This window comes from Chelonia mydas, chromosome 5 (assembly GCF_015237465.2).
Source record: "Chelonia mydas isolate rCheMyd1 chromosome 5, rCheMyd1.pri.v2, whole genome shotgun sequence".
NCBI lineage: Eukaryota > Metazoa > Chordata > Testudines > Cheloniidae > Chelonia > Chelonia mydas.
Window position 1 is genome coordinate 99501872 of NC_051245.2, and position 13338 is coordinate 99515209.

The 13338-nt window shown below is 39.4% G+C and overlaps 1 protein-coding gene across 5 annotated transcripts in view; it reads right to left on the bottom strand.

Moving 5' to 3' along the window:
- RFX3 (regulatory factor X3) overlaps positions 1–13338 on the bottom strand; it is a 232094-nt gene that overhangs the window by 41743 nt on the left and 177013 nt on the right. For 4 of the 5 annotated variants that reach the window (XM_037901877.2, XM_037901878.2, XM_007065591.4 and 1 more), the window contains 2 exons: positions 10773–10954; positions 5232–5351 (listed from right to left, as the gene is read on the bottom strand). In XM_037901877.2, coding sequence (XP_037757805.1) covers positions 5232–5351; positions 10773–10954 — 302 coding nt within the window. The remainder of the gene's footprint in view (positions 1–5231; positions 5352–10772; positions 10955–13338) is intronic. The other variant, XM_043546783.1, reaches the window with a different exon arrangement.

The following is a 13338-nucleotide window of genomic DNA, read 5'->3' on the forward strand; positions in this document are numbered from 1 at the left end:
AGTCCAAACACCTTGGCTGTTCAAAAAGAAACTGAAGGCTCTTTTCTTAAACACTAAATTGGGAAGCTGATTAGTATTATAATACCAGAATTTCTTTAACATTGCTCTAGATGTTGTATTATAACCAAACTATAACATAGTTCTATAGATTGCATTATACTGTTTTTTTGAGAAAAGAATAATGTTACACTTCCATACTTTTTAGTGTAGCTTATAAGGCCAAACTGTTTTAAAAGGGTCCATAAAGTTACAAGAAGAGAAGCTACAGACTGATAAAGTAGTTGTGTTAGCAATTAGGCAGTGTAATAGACTGGATACTATTTGTATAGGAATTAAAAAGAATATGGATAAGACAGAAGAGTCAAGAATGGTCTCTTTACATTTATGTCCCAGAGAATGATATGAATGAATTTCTACAAGTAGCAAACACTTTGAGTTAAGTAATCAGAAAATACAAGGAGAGAGGTGATGGAAAATACGTTATCTTTGGATCAGACAAAAACAAAACAAAAAGAAGTTTTCTCTACACTGAGACAGGGATAGAAAACACAGAGCAGGCATAATTAGTGGATACCTCCAAAAGTTCAAAGAAGTGTTTGAAATTATCCTGGGAAGGTACAGGAGATGGACAACAGCTATTTTACTTGTGGAAATGGAGTCCATACCATATTGAATCAAACTGGAAACGTGCAATGGTTATTGTACTAAGGAAGAATGCCTCCTCACCCCCATCCAGAAAGGACACCTGCTTAAATATTAGTTTTCCCTACAGTGAGACAAACCGATGACTCAAAACAGAATATATTATTGTACATTAAATTAAAAGGTTTCAACAAGCTATATGATAAGCCAAGCAGAGCTAAGGAGGAACTTGACAATAGGGGTATGTCTACACTTCAAGCTGGGAGTGTGATCCCTCACTCAAAGAGACATACTTTTGCTAGATCTCATCAAGCTAGCATATGAAAAACAGAATGTAGCTGTGGCAGTGTGTGGCAGGAGGGACTAGCCACCCTGGGTAGGTGCCTACAGTCTCAGATAAGCACATACTTGGGACAGCTTCGCCATGGCAGTATGAGCTGCAAAACAGGCTATCTTGATGGTTAGCATACTTTTAGTATGTCTCCTCTGATGTATTGACAGAGAGCAATCATATCTACCCTCAGCCTTCATTTGGTTAAGTTAAACAAGCCATGAGTCTCCTCTCCTAAGGTAGGTTTTCCATTCCTCTAATCATCCTACTAGTCTTTCTATGCACCAATTCTGCACCAAATGTGGCCCAGGAGCCCCCCATCCCCTGTCCCCATGTGCCCCTGGAGCCCCCCTACCTGCTGTCCCCAACATGGCCCTGCCCCCCTCTGCCCTCATCCCCTTGTGGTCCTGGAGCACCCCTCCCATTCAGCCCATGGCTCGATGCTGTCAACCCATTAGCTCCTAACCTGCTCCCCAGTCTGTCCCCCGCACTAGCCCTTCTGAACCCCAGTCTGTGACCCTGCAGCAGCTCCGTGTGCCCCATTCTGCCTCCTTGGGCAGGCTGCTGTGATGAGCGCAGCTGGCTGCTAGCTGTTACTGCCAGTCAGCCGGCTGTTCTGGTGCCACAGCAGCCTCTGCTGGGTGAAAGGTGGAACTGCAGCACTTCTTGGGCAGAACGTATTTTCTGCAGAAAAAAAATTCTGCGCTGGACATGAATTCTGCATGTGCGCAGAGGGGCAGAATTCCCCCAGAAGTAGAAGATGCTTCGGATTCAGGCAGGTATTTATTGTGATCTGAGAAAGACGTATTTGATTTCTGAGATGAAAGCAAAACTGGTTTTCAGAACTACTTTATCATGATGGAAAATGAAGTATTTACTCCTGGGGGAATTCTGCACCCTTGCTGATGCGCAGAATTCATGTCCCCTACAGATTTCTTTGCTTCTCCACCAACAAATTACTTTCTGATGGGGAAGCAAGAAGAGCAGTCATGCAACGCTTCCCAGCAGTATGTTTTGGGTGCCCAGGGCAGCTGGCAGAAAGGTAAATCACTGTAGGGCAGGAGGCAGGACTGGGGAAGACCTGGCTCATAGCTCTTACCCTGTGCCATGCTCAGCTGCTAGTCCCGGCTGGGCTGGGGAGGACGGGACTTCCTCTTCCCCTGCACGACATCCGGAGCCGGGTCAGACCCACCCCGAGATTTCACCCCAGGCTGCAGGAAGCTCTGCAAACTCCCCCCTTCCGCTTCCTGCGCTCATCACTCTTCAGCTGCAGGGAGAGGGATCACTGTACTAGGAGCTGCTCCCCCATCCACCTAACCCCTGTGCATCCAGACCCTGCCACCAAGCCTCATCCCCCCCGCACCCAGAATCCCCTTTGCCAAGCCCCACTTCCCCTGCACCTGGACCACCCCAACGAGCCACCTGCACCAGATCCCCACCCCACTGAGCCCCAACCAGCTGTACCTGGATCCCCACCCCACTGAGTCCCACTTCCCTAGCATCTGGGTCCCCCGCACTGGACACCCTAAACCCAGATCCCCCTGAGGAGCTCTATCACCCCCACACCCAGACCCCCCTGGTGAGCCCTAACCACCTTCACCTAGTCCGCCCCCGCAGAGTCCCAGTGTATTGAACCCAGAACCCCCCAACAAGCACTTGTGTATCCAGATTCCCCCTGCACCCAGATCCCCACTGAGCCACCCGCAGCCAGACTGCCCCACACAGAACCCTCTCTACCCACACCTCGATCCCCCCACACTAAGCCCCTCCATTCTTGAATCCTGCCAGGCTGACCCTGCTTGCCCACACCTAGTGCACCTGGCACAGAGGGGCAGGGCCCTGGGGTGTTTCTGGGACAGGCCCTGTCCTTGCGTTGTGTCAGAGTTGGGTGCAGCTTCACCGCTGAATCCATGTCCTGGGGAGAGGGGGAGGGATACAGAGTGATCTCCCACCTCGGTGCAGCCAGTGGCCTGTGCTTCCCAATGCCATGCTAGAGCCTCCACATTTATCTGACAAATAAAATTTGCAGAATTTTGCATAATTTTAAAATAAACGCTGAATTTTTTGGCACAGAATGCCCTCAGGAGTAAGTATTGTAGCTCAATGGGCAATGATCTTGTTTACAATGCTATCTGAACTGACATTATAGCAATTAGAGAAAATACCACAAGAGTGAGCAAAGTAAAGGAATACTGACCTCAGAGATAAAAGGAGAGGTATTGTAAGGGCCTGAAGCACACAATTTAAGCTCCATAGTGGGAATCTGTAAATCACTGGTCAGTTTTCCTGCTCTTAGGAATCTAGTGACATGATAATATATTGCAATCAACCTGGGTCTTTTCTGCAGATGATACTGGAAATTAATGCTTCCATTTCTTTCCTTTTCTTATTCCCTTCCTCCATATCTTTAACCCCCATTAAAAACACCACCACCAACAACAAAAGCAGGCAAACAAACAAAATACAATACATGTAACTTAAAAAAAATGCCAATTCTTCACCATACTCATTTGCTTGTATGTTATAGCTACATCTCTGACTGTTCAGCCTGTGTCTTTAGACTCTAAGCCGTTCAGAATTGGGACTCTCTCTTTTTTGTGTCTGTACAGTGCCTATCACAATGGGGCCCTAAGCAGCTGCATGCTATCATAATATAAATATTTACAACTGCCACTGCTACTACTCATGGAAATGATGAGCTTTGATTTTCAAGTGAACCTATCAAGTGCTTTGAGACTGAAGATGGCTTTTAGGTCCTGATTGTTTTTAAGACAACAAAGAATGCTGAGTACACTGTATGGGATTGCTCCTTCAATAGAACTGTTTCTATGGCCCTCTTTCTGTAGTGCTTGTGAGATGTCTTCGTTGACTTCCTGAGTTTTTCAGGATTCCTTGATTTCAAAGATATCAAATATTTCCTTTTGTGTTATCATGTCAGTCTATCAAATATATATGTATCTGTCTTGAATTGTCCCTAGAACCCACGCGTCTAAGACAGTCTTTTTCAAACATATGCAAATCTCTGCAGTCTCCCTCTGCCATCTTGGTTCCTAGTGGTTACATATGCCAAGGGAAGACAGATGGTTTTACTGCCGCCTCCCTTCCTTGGAATTTTCCAGTGAATGGAGCTGCTTTAAATTACAGCTGGGATTCCACAGAAGCACTACTAGTGGCAGCTGCTGAGAGAAAACATTTAATCAAAGCATATCTAGATGACATTGGTCATATTGGTTCCTGGTCAGGACCTCCCCTCTTTTTGGGTAGGGATGATACACTATGTTTCCTGTTGCAAAAGGGAAGTCAATCCCAGGCTAAATCTGATCCACTGTCTTATAAGGCCACACACAAGATGTAATAGTAAAATATGAACAATGGAGTTTGAAATTCAAAGTATCTTATCAGATTCAATCAATTTGGGAGAAAATAATCCAAAAGATTGTCCAGATGATAAATTTCAAGACAACTATATTATACTTTGCTTTTAGTATCAATATTTGCAACTTTACCATTGTCTTGTGGAACATTTTGGTTAACTGATATCTGGAAACTTCAGAACAAACTTAACAGAATTTCAATTCTGATCTCCTTAGAAGTGGAATTTTAGAGACTAGTAAACAAGAATACAGTGTTTTAAAAAATATATCAGGACCATCTCTTGCAGTCTTTTAAACCTTTTTTCTTTTTTTGAGGAAATTCAAAGTGTAATGAAATTATCTCTGAATCAAGAAACAATCCTAATACTTCTATAATTTTTTTAGCATAGTACTTAACACATTGTGGAAAAGAACTCACACCCAAACCTTTTTCTAACAACGAATGGTGTAAATCTAGCCTGATTTGTCCCCAATGACGGGACAAAAGTCTCCTGATGCCCAGTACACTACATCACACAGCTTCTTCCTTACAATACCTTTTTAAAATACCAATGGGGGAGAAAAAAAACCCATTTGCAACACATATCATCTCCATGCAAGAATAACAGTATCTATTTAGTGGATCAGAATGGAAAATAAGTCTTTAATACTAAGAAGCACAAATAAAAGCATCCCACACTCCTTTAAAAATACAAAAGACAACTTTACTCCCTTTTGCTACAAAATTTATGCATACTAGAGAGGTTTATTAACTACTTCATATAGACGAGTAATTTCCAAAAATGCTGAAAGGAGTTTGGTATCACACTGAAGCAATCCTCCCAGGTTTCAAGTGCTAGAAATATGAAAAAATATTTAATATAGTTACAATTTCCACACTGTACCTCTGTTTCTGCTGCATGGGTTGTTGTCTCATAGCCATATATTGCATGTCCTCTTGTAGCCGATTAAGAGGAGAATCTGGCTTGACACGAATCCCATAGTAATGATATTTGGAGTTCCCCCTTTACGAAAGAATAAGAATTAGGGGAAAAAAAGTTGATAAAACAGAAATAATTTGTCAGACTGTTTTTTTTCCCTTTAAAGTCTTACAATTTACCTCTACTGGAAAATAGAGTACAGAAATGGGACCAAATTCTCCTCTCCAATTTCTCCTCCTGATTCATCAATTTTATACTTCTATAATACCATTGGGTTCATAAGATCAACTCCTCTCCCTTACATCAGTGTAAACCAGGAGCATCAGGCCCAGTAAATGTCCCTTAAATTGACTCATATGCAGAGACAATAATCCATACTATCCAGATCCAAAAGATCCATAATAAATCTGTGGAAAAAAACCCTGACAAACTAAATTTGGTAATCTAAAGTTTCAACTAAACTTCAGTGTCAGTGATCTCAAGAAACTTGTTATAATGGTCTTTGTTTTAATCTATCTATATATATATATATATTGTGACAGGGTCGGACCAGATGGCTATAGGAGAGTAATAGAAGGCAGATATATTAGCCCCAGGCTAAGTAGGTCCCTCTTCCATCGGTAAGGCAACAGGGAAGGTTCCAGAACAATCAGGAACCTTCTGGAGACAATTAAGACAGGCTGATTAGAACACCTGCAGCCAATCAAGAAGCTGCTAGAATCAGTTAAGGCAGGCTAATCAGGGCACCTGGGTTTTAAAAAGGAGCTCACTTCAGTTTGTGGTGTGCGTGTGAGGAGCTGGGAGCAAGAGGCACTAGGAGCTGAGAGTGAGAACGCGGACTGTTGGAGGACTGAGGTGTACAAGCATTATCAGACACCAGGAGGAAGGTCCTATGATGAGGATAAAGAAGGTGTTGGGAGGAGGCCATGGGGAAGTAGCCCAGGGAATTGTAGCTGTCGCACAGCTGTTCCAGGAGGCACTCTAGACAGCTGCATTCCAGAGGGCCCTGGGCTGGAACCCGGAGTAGAGGGCAGGCCCGGGTTCCCCCCAAATCCTCCCAACTCCTGGTCAGACACAGGAGGAGTCGACCTGGACTGTGAATTCAGAAAAATGGCCAAGCTGAGGGCTGCTGTGAAGCTCTCTAAGGCGAGCAAATCCGCCAATAAGCACAAGACCCACCAAGGTAGAGCAGGAACTTTGTCACTATATGTGTGTGTGTGTGTATATATATATATATAAAATATCATGCTACGCTTAAAAGTTATACTATATATATAGTAAAACTTTTAAGCATAGCATGATATTTTTAATATAGAGACTTGAAATCACACAATTTCTGAAACAGAACAAAAATAGGAAAACATATTGTTCATGCGAATAAAACAACAGTGAAATCCTGTCATTACTGATTTTGAAAAATATTTTGTAAGCATTCTTCAACAATATATTTTTCAGATGGTAAGGCTTGAGTTATAAATCAGAACTCTGCAAAAAAACTGCCATCGATGACAGGAAGAGAAAAAAAATGTTGTGGAAATGGGGAATTTCTACCTGAGGCAAATTCACAATTTTGGACAGCAACAGAACAATTATTTAGTTATTATTAGTTTGTAAATACTGAGGAAAATATCAGTTTTTCCATATGCAAACATTAGAGAGAATATCAGTACTTGTACTTTTGCATAGCACTAAATATAATAAGTTCAGTATCAGTGTTCTTTCAGTTTTCTTCCTTCCAGAGACAAAAGCAAGGACTTTTTAAAGTTTTTGTAGACCGTTACTATATAGGGCCATTTGATATGGCTTTGAGTGCAGCCATAACACAAAGAGTGCAAGGCAGCAGATGGTGTGCTAAGATAAGTTAGAACTCCCCTTTGTACTGCCCTGATCTTGGTGTTGCTTTATAGATGGCTGTTTCAGCCTTAGGTGTCTTCTAACTTTTGTTGGCTTTCAATGGCAACTATGGATGAAAAAAATATCTGAGGATAACTGTTGTGTAGGAAATGTCCCAGTCACATCTGCGTTTCTGCAGTCATACCCTCTCATTCCTGCTATGCCAGTAATAAAGAGCTGGTGTGGCATATGCATTCCTTTTCTGGGTTTGCACCACTATAACCAAGTTTCTGTTACCCTGCCATTAGATTAGTTAGGGTTATATGCACTTTTGTTGGCTGAAAACTTTGGACATCTCCTAGGAAAATACTACAAGAATTTAGTGTCCTGAGCAAGACTCCATATACTGGATGACCTCCCTCCACTTGAAGAAGGAAACATAAGTGCTACATTAGAAGCCTTGTTTTAAAGAATTTAAGTAGTAAACTGAAGCTTTTAATGTTTTTAAAGTGATTGCCGGGGGGGTCTTCTTCTCATGGAGGATATGAAATAGCAGCTAATGAAGAGTGGTGGGCAGGATCTATGACCTCACCACCCTTCTGAAGTGATGGCATTGCGTATCTAATACTGCCAGAGCTAAGAAGTATTAGCTCTCTGCTGCTTGGTTTATATGGCTCTTTAGTTTAGTTTTATATAAGATCTATGAAATCACAAAGAGACACTTTGCTGTGCCTACAGTGGCAATTCCTGAAATTTATAAGAATTTACCAACTATTTCAGTGATGGCTTTATAGCAGTATCTATTGAACTATATACAATGGAAAAAAGAGTATGTGTATGGATTCTACAATATCCTAAAGGCTGTGTGCTGTTAAAACTGAACTGGCAGGGCTTACCTGGAGCTACTGAAAGTTACAAGTTTTCTAACAATCCTGATGAAGGCTGCAAGATGCTGTCCCTGTTTCTATGGAAACAGATTATAGACAGGCAAAAAGGGGCTTTAAAATAATCAATAAATCATCATGGACCAGGCTGTGATACCTGTACTTATGACGAATAGTACCTTATACTATGTGTAGTCCAACTGACTTCAATGGGACTATTTGTGAAGTAACGTATTACTCAGGGTGAGTAAGTGTGTCATAATCTCTCCCTGGGCATGTGTAAGCTCAATGTACTTGAATATACCCATGCACACACACACCAGTGCACATGTACACACACATATGTGTTTAAAATTAACTGATATATAGTAGCACAAACAGGAGCAACCCTTAATCAAATGTTGTTAGAATTTTTGCAGCGTTCAGTGGCTTAGGTTGAGCAAGGCCAACAATATTAAAGACACCAATGCTCCTAGAGACTTCAGGCTTTCCAGTCTGTAATAATTTTGGTCCCAGACTTCAAACTTTTTAAGCACACATGGACCCCTGCACCTGTACGGAGCCCTATTGCCTTCAGTGGGGCTGAGCACAGGGGCAGTGGTCTGCCTGTGTATAGTCAAATGCAGGATTGGGGCCTTTGAAGAAAAACATTCTAAGTATAAACAACATTTTAATGTGTTTTTAAACCTATGGAACTAGTTTTTTTCTCCTTATTTAAAAAAAAGGATAACATCTTTTGGCCCATATTGCGGTTTATTAGACTGGACACAAGCTGATGGATGAAGTAAGATTTCAGAATGCTTAAGAAAATAATGATCAACGGCTGGACACTGTCAATATCTTAGCATGACATGATGATAATCTTCTACCATAAATGACCAACACAACTGCCCCTACATATTCCCTTCTTTCACTCTGTCCAACTGCCACCTGTGACCTACAAAACAACAATGGTAGACACTAGAGCACAGAGGTGGAGAGCTCTTTCTGATACAGCTAATAGTAGACATCTCTGTTGTAACTGTGACTAAAGCTAAGAAACTCTCATCAGTTACTGGACCAACATAGATATGACCAGACAAACTGTTCTGTGCAGCAATAATGCAAATGGTCCCTCTCAGGAAACATTTTGAGCATAGCTTGACACAAGGAGTTTGCCACTTGTATTTTACAGACAAAAGTGACAATAGTGCACCAATCGGAGGCATCCACTGGATCAGTAGCAAAATATAAATGAGACAAATGGATGTGCTGGGAAGGTATAGAGTGCAACGGACAAAATGGACCAAGCTCCTCATGCCATCCTTAAATAAGTTGCAGTTATGTCTTTGCTCAAGAAACTGCCACCTGACAACAGTGCCAATTACTACCTTATCTTGAACCCTTTTAATGGTGGAGAAGATTGAAGATTATTAGAAGATTGTAGTGATATATGGATCTTTTTTTAATTTCCCAATTTATTTTCAATTTTCTTTTAGGCCTGGATATGGTGTAGAAAATACTTGATTGACAAATTCCTTTTGGTAATAGGGAAAAAAGGTCAGATGCATGTGTAAGTTTTATTAGTTCTGTCAGCAGCCTTTGATACCACTGACAACATGCTGCTGCTGTCCTGGTATCTGGAAGGACTGGACAAGGAAACAAGAAATGGAAAAAATCTTGAACTATTCAGCTCTGTGGAACTTGCCAGCAACATGTGTAAGTGTGCATCTGTATACACTTAAAAGATTTAAACACATTTTCTATCGGTCTTGCTCTATACACTATTTTCAAATTCTCATTTATTGGTTGAATCAAAATTATTTCTTTTTTCAAAGCAAATAACGGACAAGTTTCAAATTTCAAAACTCACCAATTTTGTTAGCTCCCTGTTTAAAAAAAACCTGTTATTAGAAATCTTTGTTCCCTTACTCTCCTTTAACGCAAACATGGCTAAAGGGCCCCTAAAGGCTCACATTTACAAAACATTAATAATAAATACTTTTCCTTCAGACAGAACAAGCATGGAACATTTCAGTCTAAGAGGTAAGTGTTTGGAAAAGCTGTGAATGAGTGAATGGAATCTGCTATAAGGCTTTAAGCATAGCCCACTACACTGGGTAAACATACAAGAAAAAACTCCTCTATTTTTACACTTAGTGTCCCTCATATTTACTTATCATACCACACTGAAATATCACTGCATGAAATAAAAACAGTAATGACAATTTATAAATAAGGAATTGAAGCTATTTTGTAATTAAGCTGTAGAATCATGGCAGCATTAAATAACAGTCCCTTATAACACAAACAAAAAAATCAGTTGATAAAAATATTGATCTACATTAAGATCATTCATTTATTCTTATATGGAAAGGCAGAACACCCCTATTGTCTTATATGTAATGATCAACCACCACTTTGTGCTCAGCATATACTTAAATTAAGTATTGGATGAAAAATAAAAAACAAATATAATCAGGTTTTTAACTCATAAGAAATATAGTAATTATTCTCCATCTGATGCATAGTTTCCAACCAACAGCCTATATTATATTTGTATTGCTACAAATCTGTTGTGTATGTTTCAAAATTAATAAGTGATTTCAGGACAAGGAGAAATGTAATGGATTTCTGTAACAACTTGACACAGTTTGACATTACATGAGAAATTTATAGACAAACATTTTAACATTTAAGAAATGTTTTCTTTCAGCTTGTTTAGTGTATCATGTACAAGGTTCATGATCACAATGATTCCTACACTCTCTCTATGCTATAATCTAAGATCTGATTGTTTTACACAGACCTGGTTCCTAGTCTCCTGGTCCGTAGCCCCATGAAAATTGACCTTATGAGTTTTCCAAAGGAGGCAGCATTGACTGGGTCCAACTTGTGCTCCTGACAGTGTCGTAAGTAATGATTGTAAAGCGTACTTCTGGGGAGACTGACTCCTTCTGCTGTTTCATAGTTGTCTAAAAGCCACTGGAGCTATTTCAAATAGGAGACAGTGAAGAAAAGTAAATTCAGATAATTTCACAATAAACGTTTTAGGCTATTATTAACATAGCTGTACAATACAAAGCTTCTTAGTACATTTTGAGATTGCTCTTAATGTCTATTCAATGGTGACTTTTTTCTTCAAGTGAAGGCAGTTCTCTTTAGAGGTGTTAGATATACGATGGTGTCTTTGAGTCTTTCAGAAATACATGGAAATAGCAGAACTCATAACACTTGTGACCTCAGACAGTTCCCATTTCTTAAAGTATTCAAGAGTCCAGTACCACACATTAATTTTCTGTACACTGATCTAGGCTTTGGAGACAAATTGTTAGTACTTTAGGGAATTTAACCAATCATAAATGTATTTAAACAGCCACAGAAAGGAAACTGCTTGTTGGACTCATGGAGAGTCATTTAATCCATCTGCATTATTAGACTAATGTATTGCAGAGAGTTGTTTCGCTTCCCCAGGCACTCAGATCAGTTACACTATTTAATTGAACAAGATTTATTCTTTTATTTTTTAACCATAAATAAAGAACCAAAAAACAAACACAAGGCAAGGAGCAATCTAGGTGGTGCTGAAATGAACTAATACAACTATTACAGATTATGGGCCCAATTCTGCTTCCACTGAAGCCAAATGGAATTTTGTCATTAACTTAAGTGGGAACAGGACTGAGTCCTATAAAAACTCTCTCTCCAGGTCATTTAATTTAGAACTTTGGTGGGTAATTTTGGAAGCTGGCAGAAAAACACTTACATGCTGAGTACTTCAGTGGCTCTATAGTAAGAGGCACAAATGGTATCTTTTTGGGAATACTTAAAACATATATAATATAAACTGCCACTAACAGATGAGAAAACAAACTAAGAAAAAGCACTTTAACAAGGTCGACTGCCTGTGTCAGTTTCACTCCGATCTTCCCACCAGCTTTAACTGAGTAGAAAAATGATAGCACAAAATAGGAGTATTTTTATATGATGGTTATACTTAAATTGTGTGAAAGTCTGTGGTTTCAGTTTTCTAGGGTTCTGATAATCTTTCATTTGGCTTACCATACCACAGATTTGTATCCCCCAGAATTTTCCTTTGAGTTTTGGGTTTGAATGAGCCCAAAAATGTACACAGGAAAGCAGCTGAAATTGCCAAGTTTCACCAGTTTTGATGTCAAAGCCAAGAGCATGATTTCAGTGTGAATCTTTAAATCAGTCAGGTTAATGGATTTTACAAAAAATCTGGGATCAGTTTTGAGTTTCCAATGAAACTCCAAACCAGGCATGTTTAAAATGATTTCAACCAATGCAACAAAATTTTGTTCTGATGCATTAGTTCTCAACAGAAATGTGTAACAAATTTTAATGTAAAGTATCAAGGCAAAACATGAGTAAAATATATGTTCTTAACAGCAGCAAAAAGATCAGTTTACTTGATAATACTGTAGTCTGTCGCATTCATTTACTAATAAAGAGTGGTAACACAAACTTTTCAATGATAAGGAAGAGAAAACTTTTGCTAATGTTGAACATAATTACTTAAGACACAGATCTTAAATATTTTAATGTGAAAAAATTTAATTCTGTACTCCTAAAATAGAACATTCTTAGATCCTGCCCCCACTCTACAGTCACTCTTACATTAGTACTCACTAAAATCTAGAGGTATAATTAATGTACTGGACTCTCACCTCCATTTCAATCAGAGTCATGTGCACTTTGCCAAGTGCAACGAGAACAACAATTCACCCAAGACCTTTTAGAGGCTATCTTCATGTTCTCCTTTTCCATGGAGAACAAAATAGAAAACAAAATTGTAATTCTTTAGTTTATGTTCTAAAATATGAGCTGAGATGGCTTCTATTGTTTTAACTTGCTAGCAGGTAATATGAATGACAGGTAGGCAAATACCCACAAGAAGAAATGTCTCTGTGTTTGACGTACTTAAATGGTTCCACGATGTAGAGCTGTTAGCCAGACTTTTAGACAATTTTGCACTTTAAATAGAATCTAATAAAACAGAGCAGTTTATCATCCTTATTTCAGCTGGTAGATCTAAAATCATTATTTAAAAAAATACTGAGTCATAGTGTTCACAAATGTCTTTTAAATTGGTTGTTTACCATTCTGATATAAAGCCTATGAAAAAAAATATCACTGGAAACTTTAACCTTTACCTTGGTTTATTTAAAAAAACACAACTTATTTCACTAATGAACTGACATAAGCATATCTGAGGCTAGAAACCAAGGTAATTACATCTTTCAACCTTTGCATTCAATCTCCGTTAATCAGGATAGATTAAGAAGGGTGAACTATTCTTATTTTTCCCAAAGGGAAATACTGATTGACAAACAAACAAACAAAAAATGCAT